This window comes from Dendropsophus ebraccatus, chromosome 13, assembly GCF_027789765.1.
Source record: "Dendropsophus ebraccatus isolate aDenEbr1 chromosome 13, aDenEbr1.pat, whole genome shotgun sequence".
NCBI classification, from domain to species: domain Eukaryota; kingdom Metazoa; phylum Chordata; class Amphibia; order Anura; family Hylidae; genus Dendropsophus; species Dendropsophus ebraccatus.
Window position 1 is genome coordinate 2286710 of NC_091466.1, and position 25938 is coordinate 2312647.

General features: G+C 50.9%; 2 protein-coding genes and 1 pseudogene across 2 annotated transcripts; all 3 read right to left on the bottom strand.

The window, feature by feature from the left end:
- The window catches only part of LOC138771343 (secretory carrier-associated membrane protein 3-like), a 7232-nt pseudogene extending 6874 nt beyond the window's left edge, over positions 1 to 358 (bottom strand).
- On the bottom strand, positions 355 to 5625 carry LOC138771345 (protein ENTREP3-like). Its single transcript, XM_069950981.1, is given in 6 exon segments — positions 355 to 372; positions 485 to 583; positions 585 to 611; positions 691 to 801; positions 1095 to 1151; positions 5393 to 5625. Coding segments are annotated over 6 exon segments (531 nt in total). The 5' UTR covers positions 5612 to 5625.
- Positions 5626 to 9456: 3831 nt separating this feature from the next.
- On the bottom strand, positions 9457 to 24942 carry LOC138770822 (secretory carrier-associated membrane protein 3-like). Its single transcript, XM_069950071.1, has 9 exons — positions 24839 to 24942; positions 19589 to 19666; positions 19335 to 19472; positions 18874 to 18994; positions 15192 to 15320; positions 14955 to 15114; positions 13967 to 14068; positions 12715 to 12835; positions 9457 to 10102 (listed from the first exon to the last, which is right to left on the bottom strand). The coding sequence occupies exons 1-9, from the start codon at positions 24875 to 24877 to the stop codon at positions 9959 to 9961; spliced, it is 1032 nt and encodes a 343-aa protein (XP_069806172.1). The 5' UTR covers positions 24878 to 24942; the 3' UTR covers positions 9457 to 9958.
- Between the last annotated feature and the right edge of the window lie 996 nt (positions 24943 to 25938).

Sequence of the window (25938 nt, forward strand, 5' to 3'; positions counted from 1 at the left end):
TGCAACCTTTACCATGGACTCCTGGGTCACATGTGGTCATGATGTCTCCCACTACCTGGACTACTGCAACCTTTACCATGGACTCCTGGGTCACATGTGTGTCACCATGTCTCCACTACCTGGACTACTGCAACCTTTACCATGGACTCCTGGGTCACATGTGGTCACCATGTCTCCACTAACTGGACTACTTGCAACCTTTACCATGGACTCCTGGGTCACATGTGGTCATGATGTCTCCACTACCTGGACTACTGCAACCTTTACCATGGACTCCTGGGTCACATGTGGTCACGATGTCTTCTTTACCTGGACTACTGCAACCTTTACCATGGACTCCTGGGTCACATGTGGTCATGATGTCTCCACTACCTGGAGTACGGCAACCTTTACCAATGGACATCTACCATGCATGCAGCCCTAAGAACACATGCAGCCTCATTCCCATAAACTCATTACATCGGACCAGTGAGGACTCACTTACCTTTAGGGCAACACGGATACTGTCACACTGATGATTGGGGTACAGGGTGAGTTTCTCCAGTTCTCTGCAGTCCGGCAATGCTTCCTGCTGGCTGACTGGGGTGGCAGCAAATACACCAGTTGTTTTCCTGATGAGAGTGCAGGAAATAAGAGTCTCCTCCAAGGATTTCAGCTATGAGAGATAACATAAACAGAACGTGAACTCACCTTCTTACACGAGTTGAAGGACTTGACCAGCTGCCCATTCTGGCAGGAGAGGATGGAGCCAGCAAGGCTGAGCATTACACTCAGGGCGCTGACCAGTGTGAAGGCCGTGACCTGGAAGAAGGATTCAGCATCAGTTTCACCCACTTCACTGTTCCCTGTACACATCTCCTGGTCCCAACCTGTCACTATACTCCAATCTGTGACTTTTTGTCCACCAGTCTACTTGTTGCACTTTCTTAAGAAAAAATTGTACACCGTTTTCCACATTTAATTCGCTCTATCCTATCATGCAAGCCAATTCCTCATACGGAGTCATTAACTAAGTCTGGTAATATTAGTGAGACAATTTTCCCACCCATGCGGCTGTGGCGCAACCTCCGCTGCAGTCTCCCCTCCATACTTACCACCAGCGTGATCGGCTTTTTCCATGAGATGCAGCCAATAAGGCCTGAAACAGCCAACTGGGCAGCAAGAAGAGAAAGAGAAGACGGGCAAAAGGACACGACAGGGAACGGATGTGGTAAAATGGATGAGTGCCATGACCACAGCGAGGTGACGGGGTACAAGCCACAGGGAAAAGGAACACACAACAGGTGAGGACGGGTATGATGGAATCCACGGGGGTAATGAATGGTCAGTGTTCGAAGGGAAGGTGAAACAAAAAAAGAAGGAAATGGGACATGAGATTTCATGGATTTTCTTTTTTGCAATTCTTCATATATTACAGGGTCATTCACAAGTCTCCATACATTGGGAACACCGTCCCTTTTCTCCTATGTTGTCTTAGTGCAAAGTAAAGAAAAGATCTAAAACATGAACCTGGTACAGGTCTCCATGACTGGGCCCATCCAATGACAGCCATGCAGGTGCTGTGAGGAAAGCGACTAGATGTAAGGAGACTTCTGAACAGACCCTATAGGTCAATATAACAGAATAATACAGTCACATAGTCACCTACCAGTGGGTCAATTCGGCCTCCACCATACCCATAAGGCCAATGTGTCATAACCCTGTTGAATCTAAAAGGTGGCCATACACCTTATACAAACACCAGCCGAACCCACTAGTAGAGTCTCTCCATTCCTCGAACTGTTTGGCCGACAGCTGTTAGCAGAAGATGTTAAGGTGCCCATATACTTTAGACCAGTGCTTCTCAATTCCAGTCTTCATAGCCACCAAGTGTTTTAAAGGATTTTCTTAGTATTTCACAGGTGAAATAATTATACTCTGGTATTATCACAGGTGTTCTTTGTATGGAATATCCTCCAAACATGACCTGTTGGTGAGCATTGAGGACTTGAATTGAGAAGCACTGGAATAGACAAACATCAGCCAATCACACTGGTGGGGTTTCCCTACTCACCCCGTATTGTTTGTCCAACAATGATTACCAGCAAATGTTAAGGTGTCCACAGGCTCGGACTGGGCCACCGGGGGGCCGGGGGATCCCCCGGTGGGCCCTCCCCCCCTTAAAGGGCCCAGAGCTAGAGGTGGGCCTCATGTTCAGGATCTCCCTATAATCGGTAGATTTAGGGGCCCTCTGCTGCCTTCCATGCTGCTCTAATGATGGAAGAATGGCAGCAGGGCCCCTTCTTTCACACAACTACTGTAAATTCATAGGCCCCCCTCCCCCTGTACTGTAAGTGGAACGGTCCGGTCCTGATTAGCTTCGGGAGTGTCTCTCTTCCTGCCTGTCAGGAGCCCACGTGTGGCAGCAGGAACATGGAGAAAGCTGCACAGAGAAGCAGCAGCAGGGCCCCCTCCATCCCCCTGCAGTGATGTCTCCCCCCCTCCTGCTGCTGTGTGTGGAGTCGGTGCTGGGGAGAAGGGGGAGAGGCTGCAGCCTGCACGGAAGAGGAGACACTGAAGATGGAGACTAATGGACCCCTGGAGCTTCCTGCATAAAAAGTCAGTGTGTGTGAGTAAGTATATATAAGTCAGTGTGTGTGAGTAAGTATATATAAGTCAGTGTGTGTGAGTAAGTATATATAAGTCAGTGTGTGTGTATATAAGTCAGTGTGTGTGAGTAAGTGTATATAAGTCAGTGTGTGTGAGTAAGTGTATATAAGTCAGTGTGTGTGAGTAAGTGTATATAAGTCAGTGTGTGTGAGTAAGTGTATATAAGTCAGTGTGTGTGTATATAAGTCAGTGTGTGTGAGTGTATATAAGTCAGTGTGTGTGTGAGGGTATATATGTCAGTGTGTGTGTGAGGGTATATAAGTCAGTGTGTGTGAGTAAGTGTATATAAGTCAGTGTGTGTGAGGGTATATAAGTCAGTGTGTGTGAGTAAGTGTATATAAGTCAGTGTGTGTGTATATAAGTCAGTGTGTGTGTGTATATAAGTCAGTGTGTGTGAGGGTATATAAGTCAGTGTGTGTGTATATAAGTCAGTGTGTGTGTATATAAGTCAGTGTGTGTGTATATAAGTCAGTGTGTGTGTATATAAGTCAGTGTGTGTGTATATAAGTCAGTGTGTGTGAGGGTATATAAGTCAGTGTGTGTGAGGGTATATAAGTCAGTGTGTGTGTATATAAGTCAGTGTGTGTGAGTGTATATAAGTCAGTGTGTGTGTGAGGGTATATATAAGTCAGTGTGTGTGTGAGGGTATATAAGTCAGTGTGTGTGAGTAAGTGTATATAAGTCAGTGTGTGTGAGGGTATATAAGTCAGTGTGTGTGAGTAAGTGTATATAAGTCAGTGTGTGTGTATATAAGTCAGTGTGTGTGTGTATATAAGTCAGTGTGTGTGAGGGTATATAAGTCAGTGTGTGTGTATATAAGTCAGTGTGTGTGTATATAAGTCAGTGTGTGTGAGGGTATATAAGTCAGTGTGTGTGTATATAAGTCAGTGTGTGTGTGAGGGTATATAAGTCAGTGTGTGTGAGGGTATATAAGTCAGTGTGTGTGAGTGTATATAAGTCAGTGTGTGTGAGGGTATATAAGTCAGTGTTAAAATGTATGCAGTATGAATGTAGACTGTACATATAAGCTTAAAGGGGTACTCCGGGCCAGCTGTATAATCCGTGTACGGCCGGGGAGGGGGTGGAAATAGAAGGCTCTGGTATCAATATATAAAAAAGAAACATTTAAGGGGCTTTAAGAGTCATGAGGAATGCACATTCGACCAATAATTTTTATCATATCTGTCTGACATGTCAAATTTGTCTTTCATATTGACATTAATGCTTTAATGACCACTGATATGCCTTTCATGGCAGTCCTTAAAGGTCTTATTCTAGCCTGACCCCTTGATGTTCTGAGGATAGAATATTCCGTCATCGTCTCCTCGGCTGGAGATTTTAATAAAGGAGTGGATGGTCATTTTCTCTTATCTTCTATGTTTCTAAGGCTGTGTTCACATGTGGCATTTTTTATGTTTTATATTTTTTTGCAGCAATATTGTTGCATTTTCAGTGAAGTTTCTACATAAATGGTGTTTTAATGCTATTGCATAAATCATGATAAAGTAGCACAATTTTACCGTAGCTAAAATTATGGCAAAATGGCATGAAAAACCCAACAAAAATGCCATGTGTAAACACAGCCTAAGTACTAGGAAAATTCTCTAAACCTGGTAGATTACTGCAAGTTATACTCCTGTCTGGATGATAGGTGTCCCTGCTTCATCTAAGAAACCTATATGTCACTCTATGCTATTTGCATATGCTGCCACAGAAACGATTGTGACTGACAGGGGGCTATGTCGCTGGTCACATACACTGCTGAATGCAATGTTGCTTTACTAAGGTTAAAGGTTTGGCGCTGGTTATGTATATGTATGTAGGGTGGGCCCCTAGAATCAATTTCCCTGGTGGGCCCAAGGTACCCCAGTCCGACACTGGGTGTCCATATAATTTAGCCAAACTTCAGCTGAACCCACTGTTGGGATCTCTCCACTCCCCCCATAGTGTTCGGCTGACAGCACTTACAGGTGTGTAGGCACTGTAACATCTACTAATCAGATCCAACCGACTCTCTGGACCCATCCAATCCTTCCGTCATGCTCATACACAATATATGATTGATGATTGGAAAACCAGTTGATGAACCATCATTTCACAGGCACAGCCATACACATTTTAGTACATATTGTGCCTGTTCAAGTCATAATCTATCAATAACCATGGGGATCAAAAAGGAACGCTTTTCTATAACATTGTGGACGATCTTTCCAGAGAAAAACGTTGTTCATTTGACAACAGGTGAAAATTTCAAACATGGCCAACACCGACTTACTTTTTTAGATGGTGACAGTCAGCTATTGGACGGCTAACACAGTCATTTCTTAAATTTCTTGGTAAGGTGAGGTGAATGATCGTTGATGTGTTTGGGCACCTATGTGAGCTTAGGACTATCCTTCCACACGCCACCATCCATTACTTGTCCCAACACCTGGACTGATTCTTCACACACCCATCTCCCATCAGGACTCTACAGCCCAATGGATCTATCCTCACTCTTTAGACCATTGCCCCCACTTTCTTTTTCCCCACCAAAACCAACCAAGTCTTTCCTCAATTAATATATTCTTTCGATAGATGCATCAAGACAGGAAAACAAGGACATCTTAGAAGAATCAAGCCAGCAAATAACCAAAACCAGTAACATTTCATTATTCATAGAGACCCCCAACTGTAGTGACCCCGTAAATATGGCGAGTACACAGCACAGGCAAGGACAACGTATAACCAGGAGAACACTTACAGAGAATCCAGCCCACGATGGACACGAGTGTTTGATTTTGGTATTTGTGGTGATAGAGGCCGTAACCAGACTGAAGGTGACTATCAGGACCCCCAGGATCACCTGCACGAACCCCAGAGCTAGCAGCACATGTGTCCATGCCCGGTGTAGCCTCAGCTGGGACAGGCTGCGTGATGTCCGTCCAGTAAGAGAAAAGCTGGAATCTGTAGGGGAGGGCATCTCTGCACCGGGCTCCACTGGCTGGGCTCATTGGGAGGACACCCCCAGTCTGTTATAACAAGGGCTTCAGGAGCCTGGGCCACTATGCTGCCTAATGTCTGCAATGCACAATCCCCCACAGGGTGGGAGAGGCGAGAAATTAACCCTTAACGTTCAGGAGCACAAACTCATTATACTCATTCCATAGCGCGCTATAGGTGTAAAGGATTCCCCTAGAGAGTTTGAGCATGGTCATCCAAGATCTCAGCACAGGGCCGCCATGCAGATCAGGTCCGAGGAAACAGGAATGGACGGCAAGAGACTCAAGTCAAGGTCAAAACACAAAGCCAGAATATAAGGAACCAGAGGCAGACTACATTACTTATTCCAAAATGGGTCCTCTCAGTCTTCTCACATATAGGAAACCCGACGCCATGGCTGGGTAGATGACATTACTTCATTATATGACTCTGCTTAACTCCATGCATCGATGAGAAGACATGCTCATGAGATCCCAGCGCCGGACAGATGCAAGGATGGTTACATTATGGACATAGAGCTGAGCAGACACTGGTGGAATGATGCTCTCTGAATGATGCTCCACTCTGGAGAATGAAAGATGCAGATGACTGGAGAAATGACAGATGGATAGAGAAGATGCTCAAGATCCAGGACCATAGAGCGATAACCCACGAACATTATGTCAGCCTGACCCGCCACTCACATGCAATACCAGGACACCCATGTGTGCTGGGGGATGAGAGGTGGAACAATCAGTAGAGTCCTAATACCAGAGCGGGATGTCTGCAGGCGGCTTCCTGACATCCACAGATGACAGGGAGAGCTGATCCTCCGCACATGAAATATCCCGTCCTCCCTGCAATCTGCTCAGCCTCCCTCCAGCTGCAGCACTGAACAGCTCCCCTCCCTCCAGGCTGCAAGGGAAGCTGGGAAATGTAGTCTGCAGGGGGATGGGGACCTGTGATGTCACCCATTTAAAGGGACAAGAAACCTTAACCTTTTATTAACCAGACTGTTCTCCTACATCGACTAGCTCTAGGAAAGAAGATGGCGCTGGTGGTTAGAGGACATAGTGCTAGGAAAGAAGATGGTGCTGGTGGTTAGAGGACATAGTGCTAGGAAAGAAGATGGTGCTGGTGGTGAGAGGACATAGTGCTAGGATAGAAGATGGCGCCAGTAGTTAGAGGACATAATGCTAGGAAAGAAGATGGCGCCGGGGGTTAGAGGACATAGTGCTAGGAAAGAAGATGGTGCTGGTGGTGAGAGGACATAGTGCTAGGATAGAAGATGGCGCCAGTAGTTAGAGGACATAGTGCTAGGAAAGAAGATGGCGCCGGGGGTTAGAGGACATAGTGCTAGGAAAGAAGATGGCGCTGGTGGTTAGAGGACATAGTGCTAGGATAGAAGATGGCGCCAGTAGTTAGAGGACATAGTGCTAGGATAGAAGATGGCGCTGAGGGTTAGAGGACATAGTGCTAGGATAGAAGATGGCGCCAGTAGTTAGAGGACATAGTGCTAGGATAGAAGATGGCGCTGAGGGTTAGAGGACATAGTGTTAGGAAAGAAGATGGCGCTGAGGGTTAGAGGACATAGTGCTAGAAAAGAAGATGGCGCTGGTGGTTAGAGGACATAGTGCTAGGATAGAAGATGGCGCCAGTAGTTAGAGGACATAGTGCTAGGATAGAAGATGGTGCCGGTAGTAAGAGGACATAGTGCTAGGATAGAAGATGGCGCTGGTGGTTAGAGGACATAGTGCTAGAAAAGAAGATGGCGCCAGTAGTTAGAGGACATAGTGCTAGGATAGAAGATGGCGCCAGTAGTTAGAGGACATAGTGCTAGGATAGAAGATGGTGCCGGTAGTAAGAGGACATAGTGCTAGGATAGAAGATGGCGCTGGTGGTTAGAGGACATAGTGCTAGAAAAGAAGATGGCGCCGGTAGTAAGAGGACATAGTGCTAGGAAAGAAGATGGCGCCAGTAGTTAGAGGACATAGTGCTAGGATAGAAGATGGCGCTGGTGGTTAGAGGACATAGTGCTAGAAAAGAAGATGGCGCCGGTAGTAAGAGGACATAGTGCTAGGAAAGAAGATGGCACTGGTGGTTAGAGGACATAGTGCTAGGAAAGAAGATGGCGCCAGTAGTTAGAGGACATAGTGCTAGGATAGAAGATGGCGCCGGGGGTTAGAGGACATAATGCTAGGATAGAAGATGGCGCTGGTGGTGAGAGGACATAGTGCTAGGATAGAAGATGGCGCCAGTGGTTAGAGGACATAGTGCTAGGATAGAAGATGGCGCTGAGGGTTAGAGGACATAGTGCTAGGATAGAAGATGGCGCTGGTGGTTAGAGGACATAGTGCTAGGATAGAAGATGGCGCTGAGGGTTAGAGGACATAGTGCTAGGAAAGAAGATGGCGCTGAGGGTTAGAGGACATAGTGCTAGGATAGAAGATGGCGCTGGTGGTGAGAGGACATAGTGCTAGGATAGAAGATGGCGCTGAGGGTTAGAGGACATAGTGCTAGGAAAGAAGATGGCGCTGAGGGTTAGAGGACATAGTGCTAGGATAGAAGATGGCGCCAGTAGTTAGAGGACATAGTGCTAGGATAGAAGATGGCGCTGAGGGTTAGAGGACATAGTGCTAGGATAGAAGATGGCGCTGGTGGTTAGAGGACATAGTGCTAGGATAGAAGATGGCGCTGAGGGTTAGAGGACATAGTGCTAGGAAAGAAGATGGCGCTGAGGGTTAGAGGACATAGTGCTAGGATAGAAGATGGCGCTGGTGGTGAGAGGACATAGTGCTAGGATAGAAGATGGCGCTGAGGGTTAGAGGACATAGTGCTAGGAAAGAAGATGGCGCTGAGGGTTAGAGGACATAGTGCTAGGATAGAAGATGGCACTGGTAGTTAGAGGACATAGTGCTAGGATAGAAGATGGCGCCGGTAGTAAGAGGACATAGTGCTAGGATAGAAGATGGCGCTGGTGGTGAGAGGACATAGTGCTAGGATAGAAGATGGCGCTGAGGGTTAGAGGACATAGTGCTAGGATAGAAGATGGCGCCAGTAGTTAGAGGACATAGTGCTAGGATAGAAGATGGCGCTGAGGGTTAGAGGACATAGTGCTAGGATAGAAGATGGCGCTGAGGGTTAGAGGACATAGTGCTAGGATAGAAGATGGCGCTGGTGGTTAGAGGACATAGTGCTAGGATAGAAGATGGCGCTGAGGGTTAGAGGACATAGTGCTAGGATAGAAGATGGCGCCAGTAGTTAGAGGACATAGTGCTAGGATAGAAGATGGCGCTGAGGGTTAGAGGACATAGTGCTAGGATAGAAGATGGCGCTGAGGGTTAGAGGACATAGTGCTAGGATAGAAGATGGCGCTGAGGGTTAGAGGACATAGTGCTAGGATAGAAGATGGCGCTGAGGGTTAGAGGGGTTACAGTTATATGTAACAAAGACTTGAAGTTCTAGGCTCAAGAGCTGACACTCAACCTGCTCACTGGTGCTGGATCTATACAAAACCCATCAGAAATGTGAGGGCTATTAGCGCTGTGCTCCCCTCCCCCGGTCCCTGTGGAGCGGCTCTCTAATGGAACCCTTTTATCTGGATCCTGTAGGTCTGCTCGGGTTTCAGTCAGCAGAAAGGAAATGAACGTCAAACTCATCTTTTATTAATGCCTCATATTCCTGAGCAGCTACTGCGCCAAGCAGCGCTACCGCCTCCTCCTCCCCCGCTCTGCAGATCATCAAGGACTGTGCCAGGAGACGCACCATACCGTCAACACACCGGGCACGACCCGCTCACTGCGCTCCAGCCCCAGCATGGATGGAAGGAAGACAAGAGACACCACACAGACTTAATAAAATGGTTTAATTTGGCATCAGCTGGTCACCAGATCCCACCCCGCCGCTGGGATCGGTCTAACACTACATGCATAACCCCTTTAACAGAACATACATGTAAACGTGAGGCATGCATCCCCCCCGACATCACAGGTACACCCGGCATTAACTGAAGAGGGCCCTCCACAGGCAGAGAAGGGTTAATCCTGAGTGGGACAGTGTTAGGGCCTGCTAGCTGGGTTAGCCCCACTCACCGACAATGGAAAAGGCTATGACAACCCCAGCCGTGGCCTGATGCAGATGTGTTTCACACTCGCACACTCCCCCCGTGTCACTCACACAGCTCTGACAACATTGTGTTAATAGGGACACACAAGCATTAATGATGAGCGGCAGGCAGGCCGCCACCGAGCGTCAGCCCAATGTCTGTCAGCTCTGGATCAAGCTGCCACAATACAGTCCGACAGCGCAGGGATGCTGAGGATAGATGGCGCTCCCGTCACCTTCCATCTTAAGGCTTGAATGCGTTTTGTGCAGCTCCGGCCGCTACGTTGGTCGCTGCGGTGCGCACGGCGGGATTGGAAAACACGCCAGCGGCAAACTCCTCCTGTGCCTTCTGGAAGCTGGCCCCGGTGCGGCGGTAGATGGAGTGGATCTGAGGGAGATAAAACCGAGAAACTGAGGACGATGATTGCTAATAAACCGGAGGTCTGTGCTGACAGTGTAGGAGTATATGGGAGGGAGTACATGTAGATATACAGACCCCCCCCCCCCCCATCACTGACAGTGTAGGAGTACATGTAGATATACAGCCCCCCATCACTGACAGTGTAGGGGTATATGGGAGGGAGTACATGTAGATATACAGCCCCCCCCATCACTGACAGTGTAGGAGTATATGGGAGGGAGTACATGTAGATATACAGCCCCCCCCATCACTGACAGTGTAGGAGTATATGGGAGGGAGTACATGTAGATATACAGCCCCCCCATCACTGACAGTGTAGGAGTATATGGGAGGGAGTACATGTAGATATACAGCCCCCCCCATCACTGACAGTGTAGGAGTATATGGGAGGGAGTACATGTAGATATACAGCCCCCCCCCCCATCACTGACAGTGTAGGAGTACATGTAGATATACAGCCCCCCATCACTGACAGTGTAGGAGTACATGTAGATATACAGCCCCCCATCACTGACAGTGTAGGAGTATATGGGAGGGAGTACATGTAGATATACAGACCCCCCCCCCCCATCACTGACAGTGTAGGAGTACATGTAGATATACAGCCCCCCATCACTGACAGTGTAGGAGTATATGGGAGGGAGTACATGTAGATATACAGCCCCCCATCACTGACAGTGTAGGGGTATATGGGAGGGAGTACATGTAGATATACAGCCCCCCATCACTGACAGTGTAGGGGTATATGGGAGGGAGTACATGTAGATATACAGCCCCCCCCCATCACTGACAGTGTAGGAGTATATGGGAGGGAGTACATGTAGATATACAGCCCCCCCCCCATCACTGACAGTGTAGGAGTATATGGGAGGGAGTACATGTAGATATACAGCCCCCCCCCCCCATCACTGACAGTGTAGGAGTATATGGAGGGAGTACATGTAGATATACAGCGCCCCCCCCCCCCCATCACTGACAGTGTAGGAGTATATGGGAGGGAGTACATGTAGATATACAGCCCCCCCCATCACTGACAGTGTAGGAGTATATGGGAGGGAGTACATGTAGATATACAGCCCCCCCCCCCCATCACTGACAGTGTAGGAGTATATGGGAGGGAGTACATGTAGATATACAGAGCCCCCCCCCCATCACTGACAGTGTAGGAGTATATGGGAGGGAGTACATGTAGATATACAGACCCCCCCCCCCATCACTGACAGTGTAGGAGTATATGGGAGGGAGTACATGTAGATATACAGCCCCCCCCATCACTGACAGTGTAGGAGTATATGGGAGGGAGTACATGTAGATATACAGCCCCCCCCCCCCCATTACTGACAGTGTAGGAGTATATGGGAGGGAGTACATGTAGATATACAGCCCCCCCCATCACTGACAGTGTAGGAGTATATGGGAGGGAGTACATGTAGATATACAGCCCCCCCCCCATTACTGACAGTGTAGGAGTATATGGGAGGGAGTACATGTAGATATACAGCCCCCCCCCCCCATCACTGACAGTGTAGGAGTATATGGGAGGGAGTACATGTAGATATACAGCCCCCCCCCCCCCCATCACTGACAGTGTAGGAGTATATGGGAGGGAGTACATGTAGATATACAGCCCCCCCATCACTGACAGTGTAGGAGTATATGGGAGGGAGTACATGTAGATATACAGACCCCCCCCCCATCACTGACAGTGTAGGAGTACATGTAGATATACAGCCCCCCATCACTGACAGTGTAGGAGTACATGTAGATATACAGCCCCCCCCATCACTGACAGTGTAAGAGTATATGGGAGGGAGTACATGTAGATATACAGACCCCCCCCCCCCCATCACTGACAGTGTAGGAGTATATGGGAGGGAGTACATGTAGATATACAGCCCCCCCCCCATCACTGACAGTGTAGGAGTATATGGGAGGGAGTACATGTAGATATACAGACCCCCCCCCCATCACTGACAGTGTAGGAGTATATGGGAGGGAGTACATGTAGATATACAGACCCCCCCCCCATCACTGACAGTGTAGGAGTATATGGGAGGGAGTACATGTAGATATACAGCCCCCCCCCATCACTGACAGTGTAGGGGTATATGGGAGGGAGTACATGTAGATATACAGCCCCCCCCCCATCACTGACAGTGTAGGGGTATATGGGAGGGAGTACATGTAGATATACAGCCCCCCCATCACTGACAGTGTAGGAGTATATGGGAGGGAGTACATGTAGATATACAGACCCCCCCCCCCCATCACTGACAGTGTAGGAGTATATGGGAGGGAGTACATGTAGATATACAGCCCCCCCCATCACTGACAGTGTAGGAGTATATGGGAGGGATTACATGTAGATATACAGCCCCCCCCCCCATCACTGACAGTGTTTGATTATATGGGTGGGAGTACATGTAGATATACAGCCCCCCCCCCCCATCATTGACAGTGTATGAGTATATGGGAGGGAGTACATGTAGATATACACCCCCCCCCCCATCACTGACAGTGTAGGGGTGCAGTCCTGTAGATACACGGCCCCTCGGCCCGGCTCGGTCCCCCATACTTACCCTCTTCAGCATGATGATGCCCATGGTGGCGGTCGCAGTAAGCAGCAGGGCCACTATGATCATGAAGACAGCAGCCGCGGTGTGACCAATCCTCAGGGTGCCCAGAGCCACGATCCAGCCGCTGCAGAAGACAAGACACAAGGAGGTTAGTCACCCAGCCTGGGGGTCCCTGCTCCCCAAGAGTTATGCCCCCCCCCTGCACTGACAAGGGGAGAGGGGACCCAGCCGTTCCGTCAGGTTCTAATGGTCCTTCATGGATCGGGCAGTAGGTGGCAGTAGAGCTCCAGCGTTCCATCATCTGCACAGGGCATCGCCTGGCCTATAAAGCAATGTGACGGTCCAACCACCATGTGTGTCCGGGGTGTCAATGTGTGCATTGGGGCAACTAACTACCATCTACACGCTTAGAGTTAGTGCATGCGTATTCTGTGTGTGCATGAGGCCAGGCGGACAGATGAGACGGGTGTGGCTGAGCGTGCACGTGTACGAGGTGACTGGTGAGCTACAGCTGTGGCTGAGCGTGCACGTGTACAAGGTGACTGGTGAGCTACAGCTGTGGCTGAGCGTGCACGTGTACGAGGTGACTGGTGAGCTACAGCTGTGGCTGAGAGTGCACATGTACGAGGTGACTGGTGAGCTACAGCTGTGGCTGAGCGTGCACGTGTACGAGGTGACTGGTGAGCTACAGCTGTGGCTGAGCGTGCACGTGTACAAGGTGACTGGTGAGCTACAGCTGTGGCTGAGCGTGCACGTGTACGAGGTGACTGGTGAGCTACAGCTGTGGCTGAGCGTGCATGTGTATGGGGTGACTGGTGAGATACAGGTGTGGCTGAACGTGCACGTGTATGAGGTGATTGGTAAGACGGGTGTGGCTGAGCGTGCACGTGTATGGGGTGACTGGTGAGACAGGTGTGGCTGAGCGTGCTTGTGTATGGGGTGACTGGTGAGACAGGTGTGGCTGAGCGTGCTTGTGTATGGGGTGACTGGTGAGACGGGTGTGGCTGAGCGTGCACGTGTATGAGGTGACTGGTGAGACGGGTGTGGCTGAGCGTGCTTGTGTATGGGGTGACTGGTGAGACGGGTGTGGCTGAGCGTGCACGTGTATGAGGTGACTGGTGAGACGGGTGTGGCTGAGCGTGCTTGTGTATGGGGTGACTGGTGAGACGGGTGTGGCTGAGCGTGCTTGTGTATGAGGTGACTGGTGTGATCGCTTCCTGAGGACTGACTAGGAACCGGCATGAGGTGACTGTACCTGAAGCCCCATCCTGGGATCCCCACTGCCTCCAGCACATACACGATGTCTTGAACAAAATAGATGAAGAAGAAGACAAAAAAATTGAAGGAACTGTCACTCCTGAGGAGATAAGATGGAGAGAGGTTAGAGACGGCGCACACACATGGTGAGCTCACACACCCGTCACACACACACACACTGTGAGCTCACACACCCGTCACACACACACACACACACACACACTGTGAGCTCACACACCCGTCACACACACACACTGTGAGCTCACACACCCGTCACACACACACACACACACACACACACACACACACACACACACACACACACTGTGAGCTCACACACCCGTCACACACACACACACACTGTGAGCTCACACACCCGTCACACACAAACACTGTGAGCTCACACACCCGTCACACACACACACACACACTGTGAGCTCACACACCCGTCACACACAAACACTGTGAGCTCACACACCCGTCACACACAAACACACAAACGGTGAGCCCCCCACACTCCAGTCACACACACACAGGGTAGAGTCCTGGAGTCTGTGCGGCCTAGGAGGAAACCTGTCTGATGGTTGGCTGACATATTAAATGTAAAGAATAGTTACTAAAGTGATATTGGGGTCACAGGAGGAGGGGTGCAGCCAGAGGGGTGACAGGGGCAGCAGGTGTGGAGGGGCAGGCAGAGGGGGCAGCAGGTGTGGAGGGGCAGGCAGAGGGAGCAGCAGGTGTGGAGGGGCAGGCAGAGGGGGCAGCAGGTGTGGAGGGGCAGGCAGAGGGGGCAGCAGGTGTGGAGGGGCAGGCTGGAGGGGCAGGCAGAGGGGGCAGCAGGTGTGGAGGGGCAGGCTGGAGGGGCAGGCAGAGGGGGCAGCAGGTGAGGAGGGGCAGGCAGAGGGGGCAGCAGGCTGGAGGGGCAGGCAGAGGGGGCAGCAGGTTGGGGGCGCAGGCTGCCGGCTGTGTCGGACGTCTCCTCTTACCTGAAGGCCTTGTAGAGTGGTCGGTACCAGCAGACGAAGGAGCAGGGAGTAAAGATGATGGCCCAGAGGATGGACATGCCGAAGGTCGAGCCCTCGCTCCCATTCACACAGAACAAGGCCAGGCAGGCCAGGAAGTTGAGCAGCAGAGTGCCGGCACTAACTGGAGACACAAGAGGGATGAGCGGAGCGGCCGTCGCCCCCATACAGGTATGACGCACACCCCCCATCTACACGCACCCAGCCACAGGTAGTACATGATGGACACCGTCTTCTGGAACTCCTGCGGGATGTCCACGCTGATGTCCTGGTAGAAGCACGGCCTCACCGGGCAGAAGGAGGGCAGCGGCGGCCAGTTATTCTGTCTCACTAGGATAGAGAGGCGGCAAAGTGAGGAGGAGCCAGACAGGTCAGCCACGGCCGCAAACATCGGGGCCGAGCTCCAAACAACCCCCCTGCCCGGCAAACGGCCCAGCTCCAAACAACCCCCCTCCCCGGCAAACGGCCCAGCTCCAAACAACCCCCCTCCCCGGCAAACGGCCCAGCTCCAAACAACCCCCCTCCCCGGCAAACGGCCCAGCTCCAAACAACCCCCCTGCCCAGCAAACGACCCAGCTACAAACAACCCCCCTCCCCCACACAAACACATCCTCTGTATATGACACTACAGAGGATGTGTGCAGACTATCGCACCTTATATACCACCATACTGCTCCTGTATACAGTATATGACACTACAGAGGATGTGTGCAGACTATCACACCTTATATACCACCATACTGCCCCTGTATACAGTATATGACACTACAGAGGATGTGTGCAGACTATCGCACCTTATATACCACCATACTGCTCCTGTATACAGTATATGACACTACAGAGGATGTGTGCAGACTATCGCACCTTATATACCACCATACTGCTCCTGTATACAGTATATGACACTAAGGTGTGATAGTCTGCACACATCCTCTGTAGTGTCATATACTGTATACAGGAGCAGTATGGTGGTATATAAGGTGTGATAGTCTGCACACATCCTCTGTATATACCACCATGCTGCCCTGTATACAGTATATGACACTACAGAGGATGTGTGCAGACTATCACACCTTATATACCACCATGCTGCCCCTGTATACAGTATATGACACTACAGAGGATGTGTGCAGACTATCGCACCTTATATACCACCATGCTGCCCCTGTATACAGTATATGACACTACAGAGGATGTGTGCAGACTATCGCACCTTATATACCACCATGCTGCCCCTGTATACAGTATATGACACTACAGAGGATGTGTGCAGACTATCGCACCTTATATACCACCATGCTGCCCCTGTATACAGTATATGACACTACAGAGGATGTGTGCAGACTATCACACCTTATATACCACCATACTGCCTCTGTATACAGTATATGACACTACAGAGGATGTGTGCAGACTATCACACCTTATATACCACCATGCTGCCCTGTATACAGTATATGACACTAGAGGATGTGTGCAGACTATCACACCTTATATACCACCATACTGCTCCTGTATACAGTATATGACACTACAGAGGATGTGTCTGCAGACTATCGCACCTTATATACCACCATGCTGCCCCTGTATACAGTATATGACACTACAGAGGATGTGTGCAGACTATCACACCTTATATACCACCATGCTGCCCCTGTATACAGTATATGACACTACAGAGGATGTGTGCAGACTATCGCACCTTATATACCACCATGCTGCCCCTGTATACAGTATATGACACTACAGAGGATATTTATGCAGACTATCACACCTTATATACCACCATGCTGCCCCTGTATACAGTATATGACACTACAGAGGATATTTATGCAGACTATCACACCTTATATACCACCATACTGCCCCTGTATACAGTATATGACACTACAGAGGATGTGTGTGCAGACTATCACACCTTATATACCACCATGCTACCTCTGTATACAGTATATGACACTACAGAGGATGTGTGCAGACCATCACACCTTATATACCACCATGCTGCCCCTGTATACAGTATATGACACTACAGAGGATGTGTGCAGACTATCGCACCTTATATACCACCATGCTGCCCCTGTATACAGTATATGACACTACAGAGGATATTTAAAGCAGACTATCGCACCTTATATACCACCATACTGCCCCTGTATACAGTATATGACACTACAGAGGATATATATGCAGACTATCACACCTTATATACCACCATGCTGCCCCTGTATACAGTATATGACACTACAGAGGATGTGTGCAGACTATCACACCTTATATACCACCATGCTGCCCCTGTATACAGTATATGACACTACAGAGGATGTGTGTGCAGACTATCACACCTTATATACCACCATGCTACCTCTGTATACAGTATATGACACTACAGAGGATGTGTGTGCAGACTATCACACCTTATATACCACCATGCTACCTCTGTATACAGTATATGACACTACAGAGGATGTGTGCAGACTATCACACCTTATATACCACCATGCTGCCCCTGTATACAGTATATGACACTACAGAGGATGTGTGCAGACTATCACACCTTATATACCACCATACTGCTCCTGTATACAGTATATGACACTACAGAGGATGTGTCTGCAGACTATCACACCTTATATACCACCATGCTGCCCCTGTATACAGTATATGACACTAGAGGATGTGTGCAGACTATCACACCTTATATACCACCATGCTGCCCCTGTAAACAGTATATGACACTACAGAAGATATATATGCAGACTATCACACCTTATATACCACCATACTGCCTCTGTATACAGTATATGACACTACAGAGGATGTGTGCAGACTATCACACCTTATATACCACCATACTGCCCCTGTATACAGTATATGGCACTACAGAAGATATATATGCAGACTATCACACCTTATATATCACCATGCTGCCTCTGTATACAGTATATGACACTACAGAGGATGTGTGTGCAGACTATCACACCTTATATACCACCATGCTGCCTCTGTATACAGTATGACACTACAGAGGATGTGTGCAGACTATCGCACCTTATATACCACCATACTGCCCCTGTATACAGTATATGACACTACAGAGGATGTGTGCAGACTATCACACCTTATATACCACCATACTGCCTCTGTATACAGTATGACACTACAGAGGATGTGTGTGCAGACTATCACACCTTATATATCACCATGCTACCCCTGTATACAGTATATGACACTACAGAGAAGGTGTGCAGACTATCACACCTTATATACCACCATGCTGACCCTGTATACAGTATATGACACTACAGAGGATGTATGCAGACTATCGCACCTTATATACCACCATGCTACCCCTGTATACAGTATATGACACTACAGAGGATGTGTGCAGACTATCACACCTTATATACCACCATACTGCCCCTGTATACAGTATATGACACTACAGAGGATGTGTGCAGACTATCACACCTTATATACCACCATACTGCCTCTGTATACAGTATGACACTACAGAGGATGTGTGTGCAGACTATCACACCTTATATATCACCATGCTACCCCTGTATACAGTATATGACACTACAGAGAAGGTGTGCAGACTATCACACCTTATATACCACCATGCTGACCCTGTATACAGTATATGACACTACAGAGGATGTATGCAGACTATCACACCTTATATACCACCATGCTACCCCTGTATACAGTATATGACACTACAGAGGATGTGTGCAGACTATCACACATTATATACCACCATGCTGCCCCTGTATACAGTATATGACACTACAGAGGATGTGTGCAGACTATTGCACTCCTTATAGGAAGTGCTGACAGTAATGGGGTGCACAGTCGGGCCCCCGCCCTGGGCTCATACATGCGCTTCCGCTCAGCGCAGCGTTCTGCAGCTCCCGTTCTCTCCGGTCCAGTTCTTCTGCCTTGCGGTTCAGCTCCTCCTGACGTCGTAACAGATCGGCCGTTGCTGCAGCTGTAGATTCCTTCACACAAAGAAAAAAGAAGCACAATAAGAAGAAGGTCTGGAGCCGCCACACGTACATGGGAGACGCATCTCCTCGGGTCCCCCCCCCCCCCGCCCCCGCTTATTATACAGGTATATAGGTATATGAGGTAGTGTCTCCTACATATATATCTCCTGGGGAAGCCATGGCAGGCTATTATTATACAGGTATATAGGTATATGAGGTAGTGTCTCCTATATATATCCTGGGGAAGCCATGGCAGGCTATTATTATACAGGTATATAGGTATATGAGGTGATGTCCTCTATATGTGGAACCCTCCGTGGACAATTACTGGTAACCATTAGACGGTGACTACCTGTGTACCGTAGGAGCCGTAGTTCTTGGGTTCGGTGGGACTCTGCTTTTTGGCCCCTGGGGTGACAGTCGGCTGCAGCGTAGCGGCAGGCAGAGGGGCGGCAGGCTGGACTGACGGCTCATGATAAGGCGGAGGTACCTGGAAAAGCAATAGATCAATCACAAAGCCGTACATTATAATTATATAATACACAACCGAGACCAAAAGACGCACGAAGAAACACACAAAGACAAGGAAACATAAAACTCCCTCACCCCGAGGTTATCAAATGGATTGTAGACATCTAAGGTGGCGTACTGGGTGGTGGGCCGATGCTCCATCACTGCAGGGTCCTGAGAAGAGGAAGAAGTAGTATGAAACACTATGGAGAAACCAGCTCAGGAGGAGAGGAGAGGGGGGATCCATCTACAGGAGGAGGAGAGGAGAGGGGTGATCCATCTACAGGAGGAGGAGGAGAGGGGTGATCCATCTACAGGAGGAGGAGGAGGAGGAGAGGGGTGATCCATCTACAGGAGGAGGAGAAGAGGAGAGGGGTGATCCATCTACAGGAGGAGGAGGAGGAGAGGGGTGATCCATCTACAGGAGGAGGAGAAGAGGAGAGGGGTGATCCATCTACAGGAGGAGGAGGAGGAGAGGGGTGATCCATCTACAGGAGGAGGAGGAGGAGGAGAGGGGTGATCCATCTACAGGAGGAGGAGAGGAGAGGGGTGATCCATCTACAGGAGGAGGAGGAGGAGGAGAGGGGTGATCCATCTACAGGAGGAGGAGGAGGAGGAGAGGGGTGATCCATCTACAGGAGGAGGAGGAGGAGGAGAGGGGTGATCCATCTACAGGAGGAGGAGAGGAGAGGGGTGATCCATCTACAGGAGGAGGAGAAGAGGAGAGGGGTGATCCATCTACAGGAGGAGGAGAAGAGGAGAGGGGTGATCCATCTACAGGAGGAGGAGAAGAGGAGAGGGGTGATCCATCTACAGGAGGAGGAGAGGAGAGGGGGGATCCATCTACAGGAGGAGGAGGAGAGGGGTGATCCATCTACAGGAGGAGGAGAGGAGAGGATAGGGGTGATCCATCTACAGGAGGAGGAGAAGAGGAGAGGGGTGATCCATCTACAGGAGGAGGAGGAGAGGAGAGGGGTGATCCATCTACAGGAGGAGGAGAGGAGAGGGGTGATCCATCTACAGGAGGAGGAGGAGGAGAGGGGGGATCCATCTACAGGAGGAGGAGAGGAGAGGGGTGATCCATCTACAGGAGGAGGAGAGGAGAGGGGTGATCCATCTACAGGAGGAGGAGAGGGGGGATCCATCTACAGGAGGAGGAGGAGAGGGGTGATCCACCTACAGGAGGAGGAGGAGGAGAGGAGAGGGGTGATCCATCTACAGGAGGAGGAGGAGAGGAGAGGGGTGATCCATCTACAGGAGGAGGAGAGGAGAGGGGTGATCCATCTACAGGAGGAGGAGGAGAGGAGAGGGGTGATCCATCTACAGGAGGAGGAGGAGAGGAGAGGGGTGATCCATCTACAGGAGGAGGAGGAGAGGAGAGGGGTGATCCATCTACAGGAGGAGGAGGAGAGGAGAGGGGTGATCCATCTACAGGAGGAGGAGAGGAGAGGGGTGATCCATCTACAGGAGGAGGAGGAGGAGAGGGGGGATCCATCTACAGGAGGACGAGAGGAGAGGGGTGATCCACCTACAGGAGGAGGAGGAGAGGGGTGATCCATCTACAGGAGGAGGAGGAGAGGAGAGGGGTGATCCATCTACAGGAGGAGGAGAGGAGAGGGGTGATCCATCTACAGGAGGAGGAGGAGAGGAGAGGGGTGATCCATCTACAGGAGGAGGAGGAGAGGAGAGGGGTGATCCATCTACAGGAGGAGGAGGAGAGGAGAGGGGTGATCCATCTACAGGAGGAGGAGAGGAGAGGGGTGATCCATCTACAGGAGGAGGAGGAGGAGAGGGGGGATCCATCTACAGGAGGAGGAGAGGAGAGGGGTGATCCATCTACAGGAGGAGAAGAGGAGTGATCCATCTACAGGAGGAGAAGAGGAGAGGGGTGATCCATCTACAGGAGGAGGAGAGGAGAGGAGAGGGGTGATCCATCTACAGGAGGAGGAGAGGAGAGGGGTGATCCATCTACAGGAGGAGGAGGAGGAGGAGAGGAGTGATCCATCTACAGGAGGAGGAGGAGAGGAGTGATCCATCTACAGGAGGAGAGGAGAGGGGTGATCCATCTACAGGAGGAGGAGGAGAGGAGAGGATAGGGGTGATCCATCTACAGGAGGAGAGGAGAGGGGATCTATCTACAGGAGGCGGAGAGGAGAGGGGTGATCCATCTACAGGAGAGGAGAGGGGTGGTCCATCTACAGGAGGAGAGGAGAGGGGTGATCCATCTACAGGAGGAGGAGGAGAGGGGTGATCCATCTACAGGAGAGGAGAGGGGTGATCCATCTACAGGAGGAGGAGGAGAGGGGTGATCCATCTACAGGAGGAGGAGAGGGGTGATCCACCTACAGGAGGAGGAGGAGAGGAGAGGGGTGATCCATCTACAGGAGGAGGAGAGGAGAGGGGTGATCCATCTACAGGAGGAGGAGAGAAGAGGGGTGATCCATCTACAGGAGGAGGAGGAGGAGGAGGAGAGGAGTGATCCATCTACAGGAGGAGGAGAGGAGAAGAGTGATCCATCTACAGGAGGAGGAGGAGATAGGGGTGATCCATCTACAGGAGGAGGAGAGGAGAGGGGTGATCCACCTACAGGAGGAGAGGATAGGGGTGCTCCATCTACAGGAGGAGGAGAGGGGTGATCCATCTACAGGAGGAGGAGAGGAGAGGGTGATCCATCTACAGGAGGAGGAGAGGGGTGATCCATCTACAGGAGGAGGAGGAGAGGAGAGGGGTGATCCATCTACAGGAGGAGGAGGAGGAGAGGGGTGATCCATCTACAGGAGGAGGAGAGGATAGGGGTGATCCATCTACAGGAGGAGGAGGAGGAGAGGGGTGATCCATCTACAGGAGGAGAGGACAGGGGTGATCCATCTACAGGAGGAGGAGAGGAGAGGGATCCATCTACAGGAGGAGGAGAGGAGAGGGGTGATCCATCTACAGGAGGAGAGGACAGGGGTGATCCATCTACAGGAGGAGGAGAGGAGGGATCCATCTACAGGAGGAGGAGAGGAGAGGGATCCATCTACAGGAGGAGGAGAGGAGAGGGGTGATCCATCTACAGGAGGAGGAGGAGGAGAGGGGTGATCCATCTACAGGAGGAGGAGGAGAGGGGTGATCCATCTACAGAAGGAGGAGGAGAGGGGTGATCCATCTACAGGAGGAGGAGGAGAGGGGTGATCCATCTACAGGAGGAGGAGGAGGAGAGGGGTGATCCATCTACAGGAGGAGGAGGAGGAGAGGGGTGATCCATCTACAGGAGGAGGAGGAGGAGAGGGGTGATCCATCTACAGGAGGAGGAGGAGGAGAGGGGTGATCCATCTACAGGAGGAGGAGGAGGAGAGGGGTGATCCATCTACAGGAGGAGGAGGAGGAGAGGGGTGATCCATCTACAGGAGGAGGAGGAGAGGGGTGATCCATCTACAGGAGGAGGAGGAGAGGGGTGATCCATCTACAGGAGGAGGAGGAGAGGGGTGATCCATCTACAGGAGGAGGAGGAGAGGGGTGATCCATCTACAGGAGGAGGAGGAGAGGGGTGATCCATCTACAGGAGGAGGAGGAGAGGGGTGATCCATCTACAGGAGGAGGAGGAGAGGGGTGATCCATCTACAGGAGGAGGAGGAGAGGGGTGATCCATCTACAGGAGGAGGAGAGGAGAGGGGTGATCCATCTACAGGAGGAGGAGAGGAGAGGGGTGATCCATCTACAGGAGGAGGAGAGGAGAGGGGTGATCCATCTACAGGAGGAGGAGAGGAGAGGGGTGATCCATCTACAGGAGGAGGAGAGGAGAGGGGTGATCCATCTACAGGAGGAGGAGAGGAGAGGGGTGATCCATCTACAGGAGGAGGAGAGGAGAGGGGGGATCCATCTACAGGAGGAGAGGAGAGGGGATCTATCTACAGGAGGAGGAGAGGAGAGGGGATCTATCTACAGGAGGAGGAGAGGGGTGATCCATCTACAGGAGGAGGAGGAGGAGAGGGGATCTATCTACAGGAGGAGGAGGAGGAGGAGAGGGGTGATCCATCTACAGGAGGAGGAGAGGAGAGGGGTGATCCATCTACAGGAGGAGGAGAGAGGGGATCCATCTACAGGAGGAGGAGAGAGGGGTGATCCATCTACAGGAGGAGGAGAGAGGGGATCCATCTACAGGAGGAGGAGAGGAGAGGGGTGATCCATCTACAGGAGGAGGAGAGGAGAGGGGTGATCCATCTACAGGAGGAGGAGAGGAGAGGGATCCATCTACAGGAGGAGGAGAGGAGAGGGGGGATCCATCTACAGGAGGAGAGGAGAGGGGGGATCCATCTACAGGAGGAGAGGAGAGGGGGGATCCATCTACAGGAGGAGAGGAGAGGGGGGATCCATCTACAGGAGGAGAGGAGAGGGGATCTATCTACAGGAGGAGGAGAGGAGAGGGGATCTATCTACAGGAGGAGGAGAGGGGTGATCCATCTACAGGAGGAGGAGAGGAGAGGGGGGATCCATCTACAGGAGGAGGAGAGGGGTGATCCATCTACAGGAGGAGGAGAGGAGAGGGGGGATCCATCTACAGGAGGAGAGGAGAGGGGATCTATCTACAGGAGGAGGAGAGGAGAGGGGATCTATCTACAGGAGGAGGAGAGGGGGGATCCATCTACAGGAGGAGGAGAGGAGAGGGGGGATCCATCTACAGGAGGAGGAGAGGAGAGGGGGGATCCATCTACAGGAGGAGGAGAGGAGAGGGGGGATCCATCTACAGGAGGAGGAGAGGGGTGATCCATCTACAGGAGGAGGAGGAGAGGAGAGGGGTGATCCACCTACAGGAGGAGGAGAGGAGAGGGGTGATCCATCTACAGGAGGAGGAGAGGAGAGGGGTGATCCATCTACAGGAGGAGGAGGAGAGGAGAGGGGTGATCCACCTACAGGAGGAGGAGAGGAGAGGGGTGATCCATCTACAGGAGGAGGAGGAGAGGAGAGGGGTGATCCACCTACAGGAGGAGGAGAGGAGAGGGGTGATCCATCTACAGGAGGAGAGGAGAGGAGAGGGGTGATCCATCTACAGGAGGAGGAGAGGAGAGGGGGGATCCATCTACAGGAGGAGGAGAGGAGAGGGGTGATCCATCTACAGGAGGAGGAGGAGAGGAGAGGGGTGATCCATCTACAGGAGGAGGAGGAGGAGGAGGAGGAGGAGAGGGGTGATCCATCTACAGGAGAAGGAGAGGAGAGGGGTGATCCATCTACAGGAGGAGGAGAGGAGAGGGGGGATCCAAAGAGAGTTATTGGGCGCCCCCCCGGTAACAGGCTTTCCCGGGGGGCTCCGGGTCCTGTACGGGGCTCCACACTCCTCTCTGCAGGGAGCCGTCCGGTTCTCGGTACCTGGAAGGGGTTGTCCAGCTCGTTGTACGGGGCCGCCATGTCTCCGCTCTGTACAAGACACAACCCGGAAGAGCCGCAGAATGCCGGTCACATGCAGGTCCCGTGATCTGACGTCTGTCACGTGACCCCCGATTGCGCCGGCGGCGCCCTCTGACGTCATCCTCTCGCTTTTATAGTATAATGACCTCTGTACTGTGTAATAACCCCGCCCCCTCTATACACCCATCACTACTACCACCATCATCCTCTATACAACCCATCACTACTACCACCATCATCCTCTATACACCCATCACTACTACCACCATCATCCTCTACACCCTCACTACTACCACCATCATCCTCTACACCCATCACTACTACCACCATCATCCTCTACACCCATCACTACTACCACCATCATCCTCTACACCCATCACTACTACCACCATCATCCCCTACACCCATCACTACTACCACCACCATCCTCTACACCCATCACTACTACCACCATCATCCCCTACACCCATCACTACTACCACCATCATCCTCTCTACACCCATCACTACTACCACCATCATCCTCTATACACCCATCACTACTACCACCATCATCCTCTACACCCATCACTACTACCACCATCATCCTCTCTACACCCATCACTACTACCACCATCATCCTCTACACCCATCACTACTACCACCACCATCATCCTCTACACTCATCACTACTACCACTATCATCCCCTACACCCATCACTACTACCACCATCATCCTCTATACACCCATCACTACTACCACCACCATCATCCTCTACACTCATCACTACTACCACTATCATCCCCTACACCCATCACTACTACCACCATCATCCTCTATACACCCATCACTACTACAACCACCATCATCATCCTCTACACCCATCACTACTACCACCATCATCCTCTACACCCATCACTACTACCATCATCCTCTATACACCATCACTACTACCACCATCATCATCCTCTACACCCATCACTACTACTACCATCATCATCCTCTATACACCATCACTACTACCATCATCATCCTCTACAACCCATCACTACTACCATCATCCTCTATACACCCATCACTAC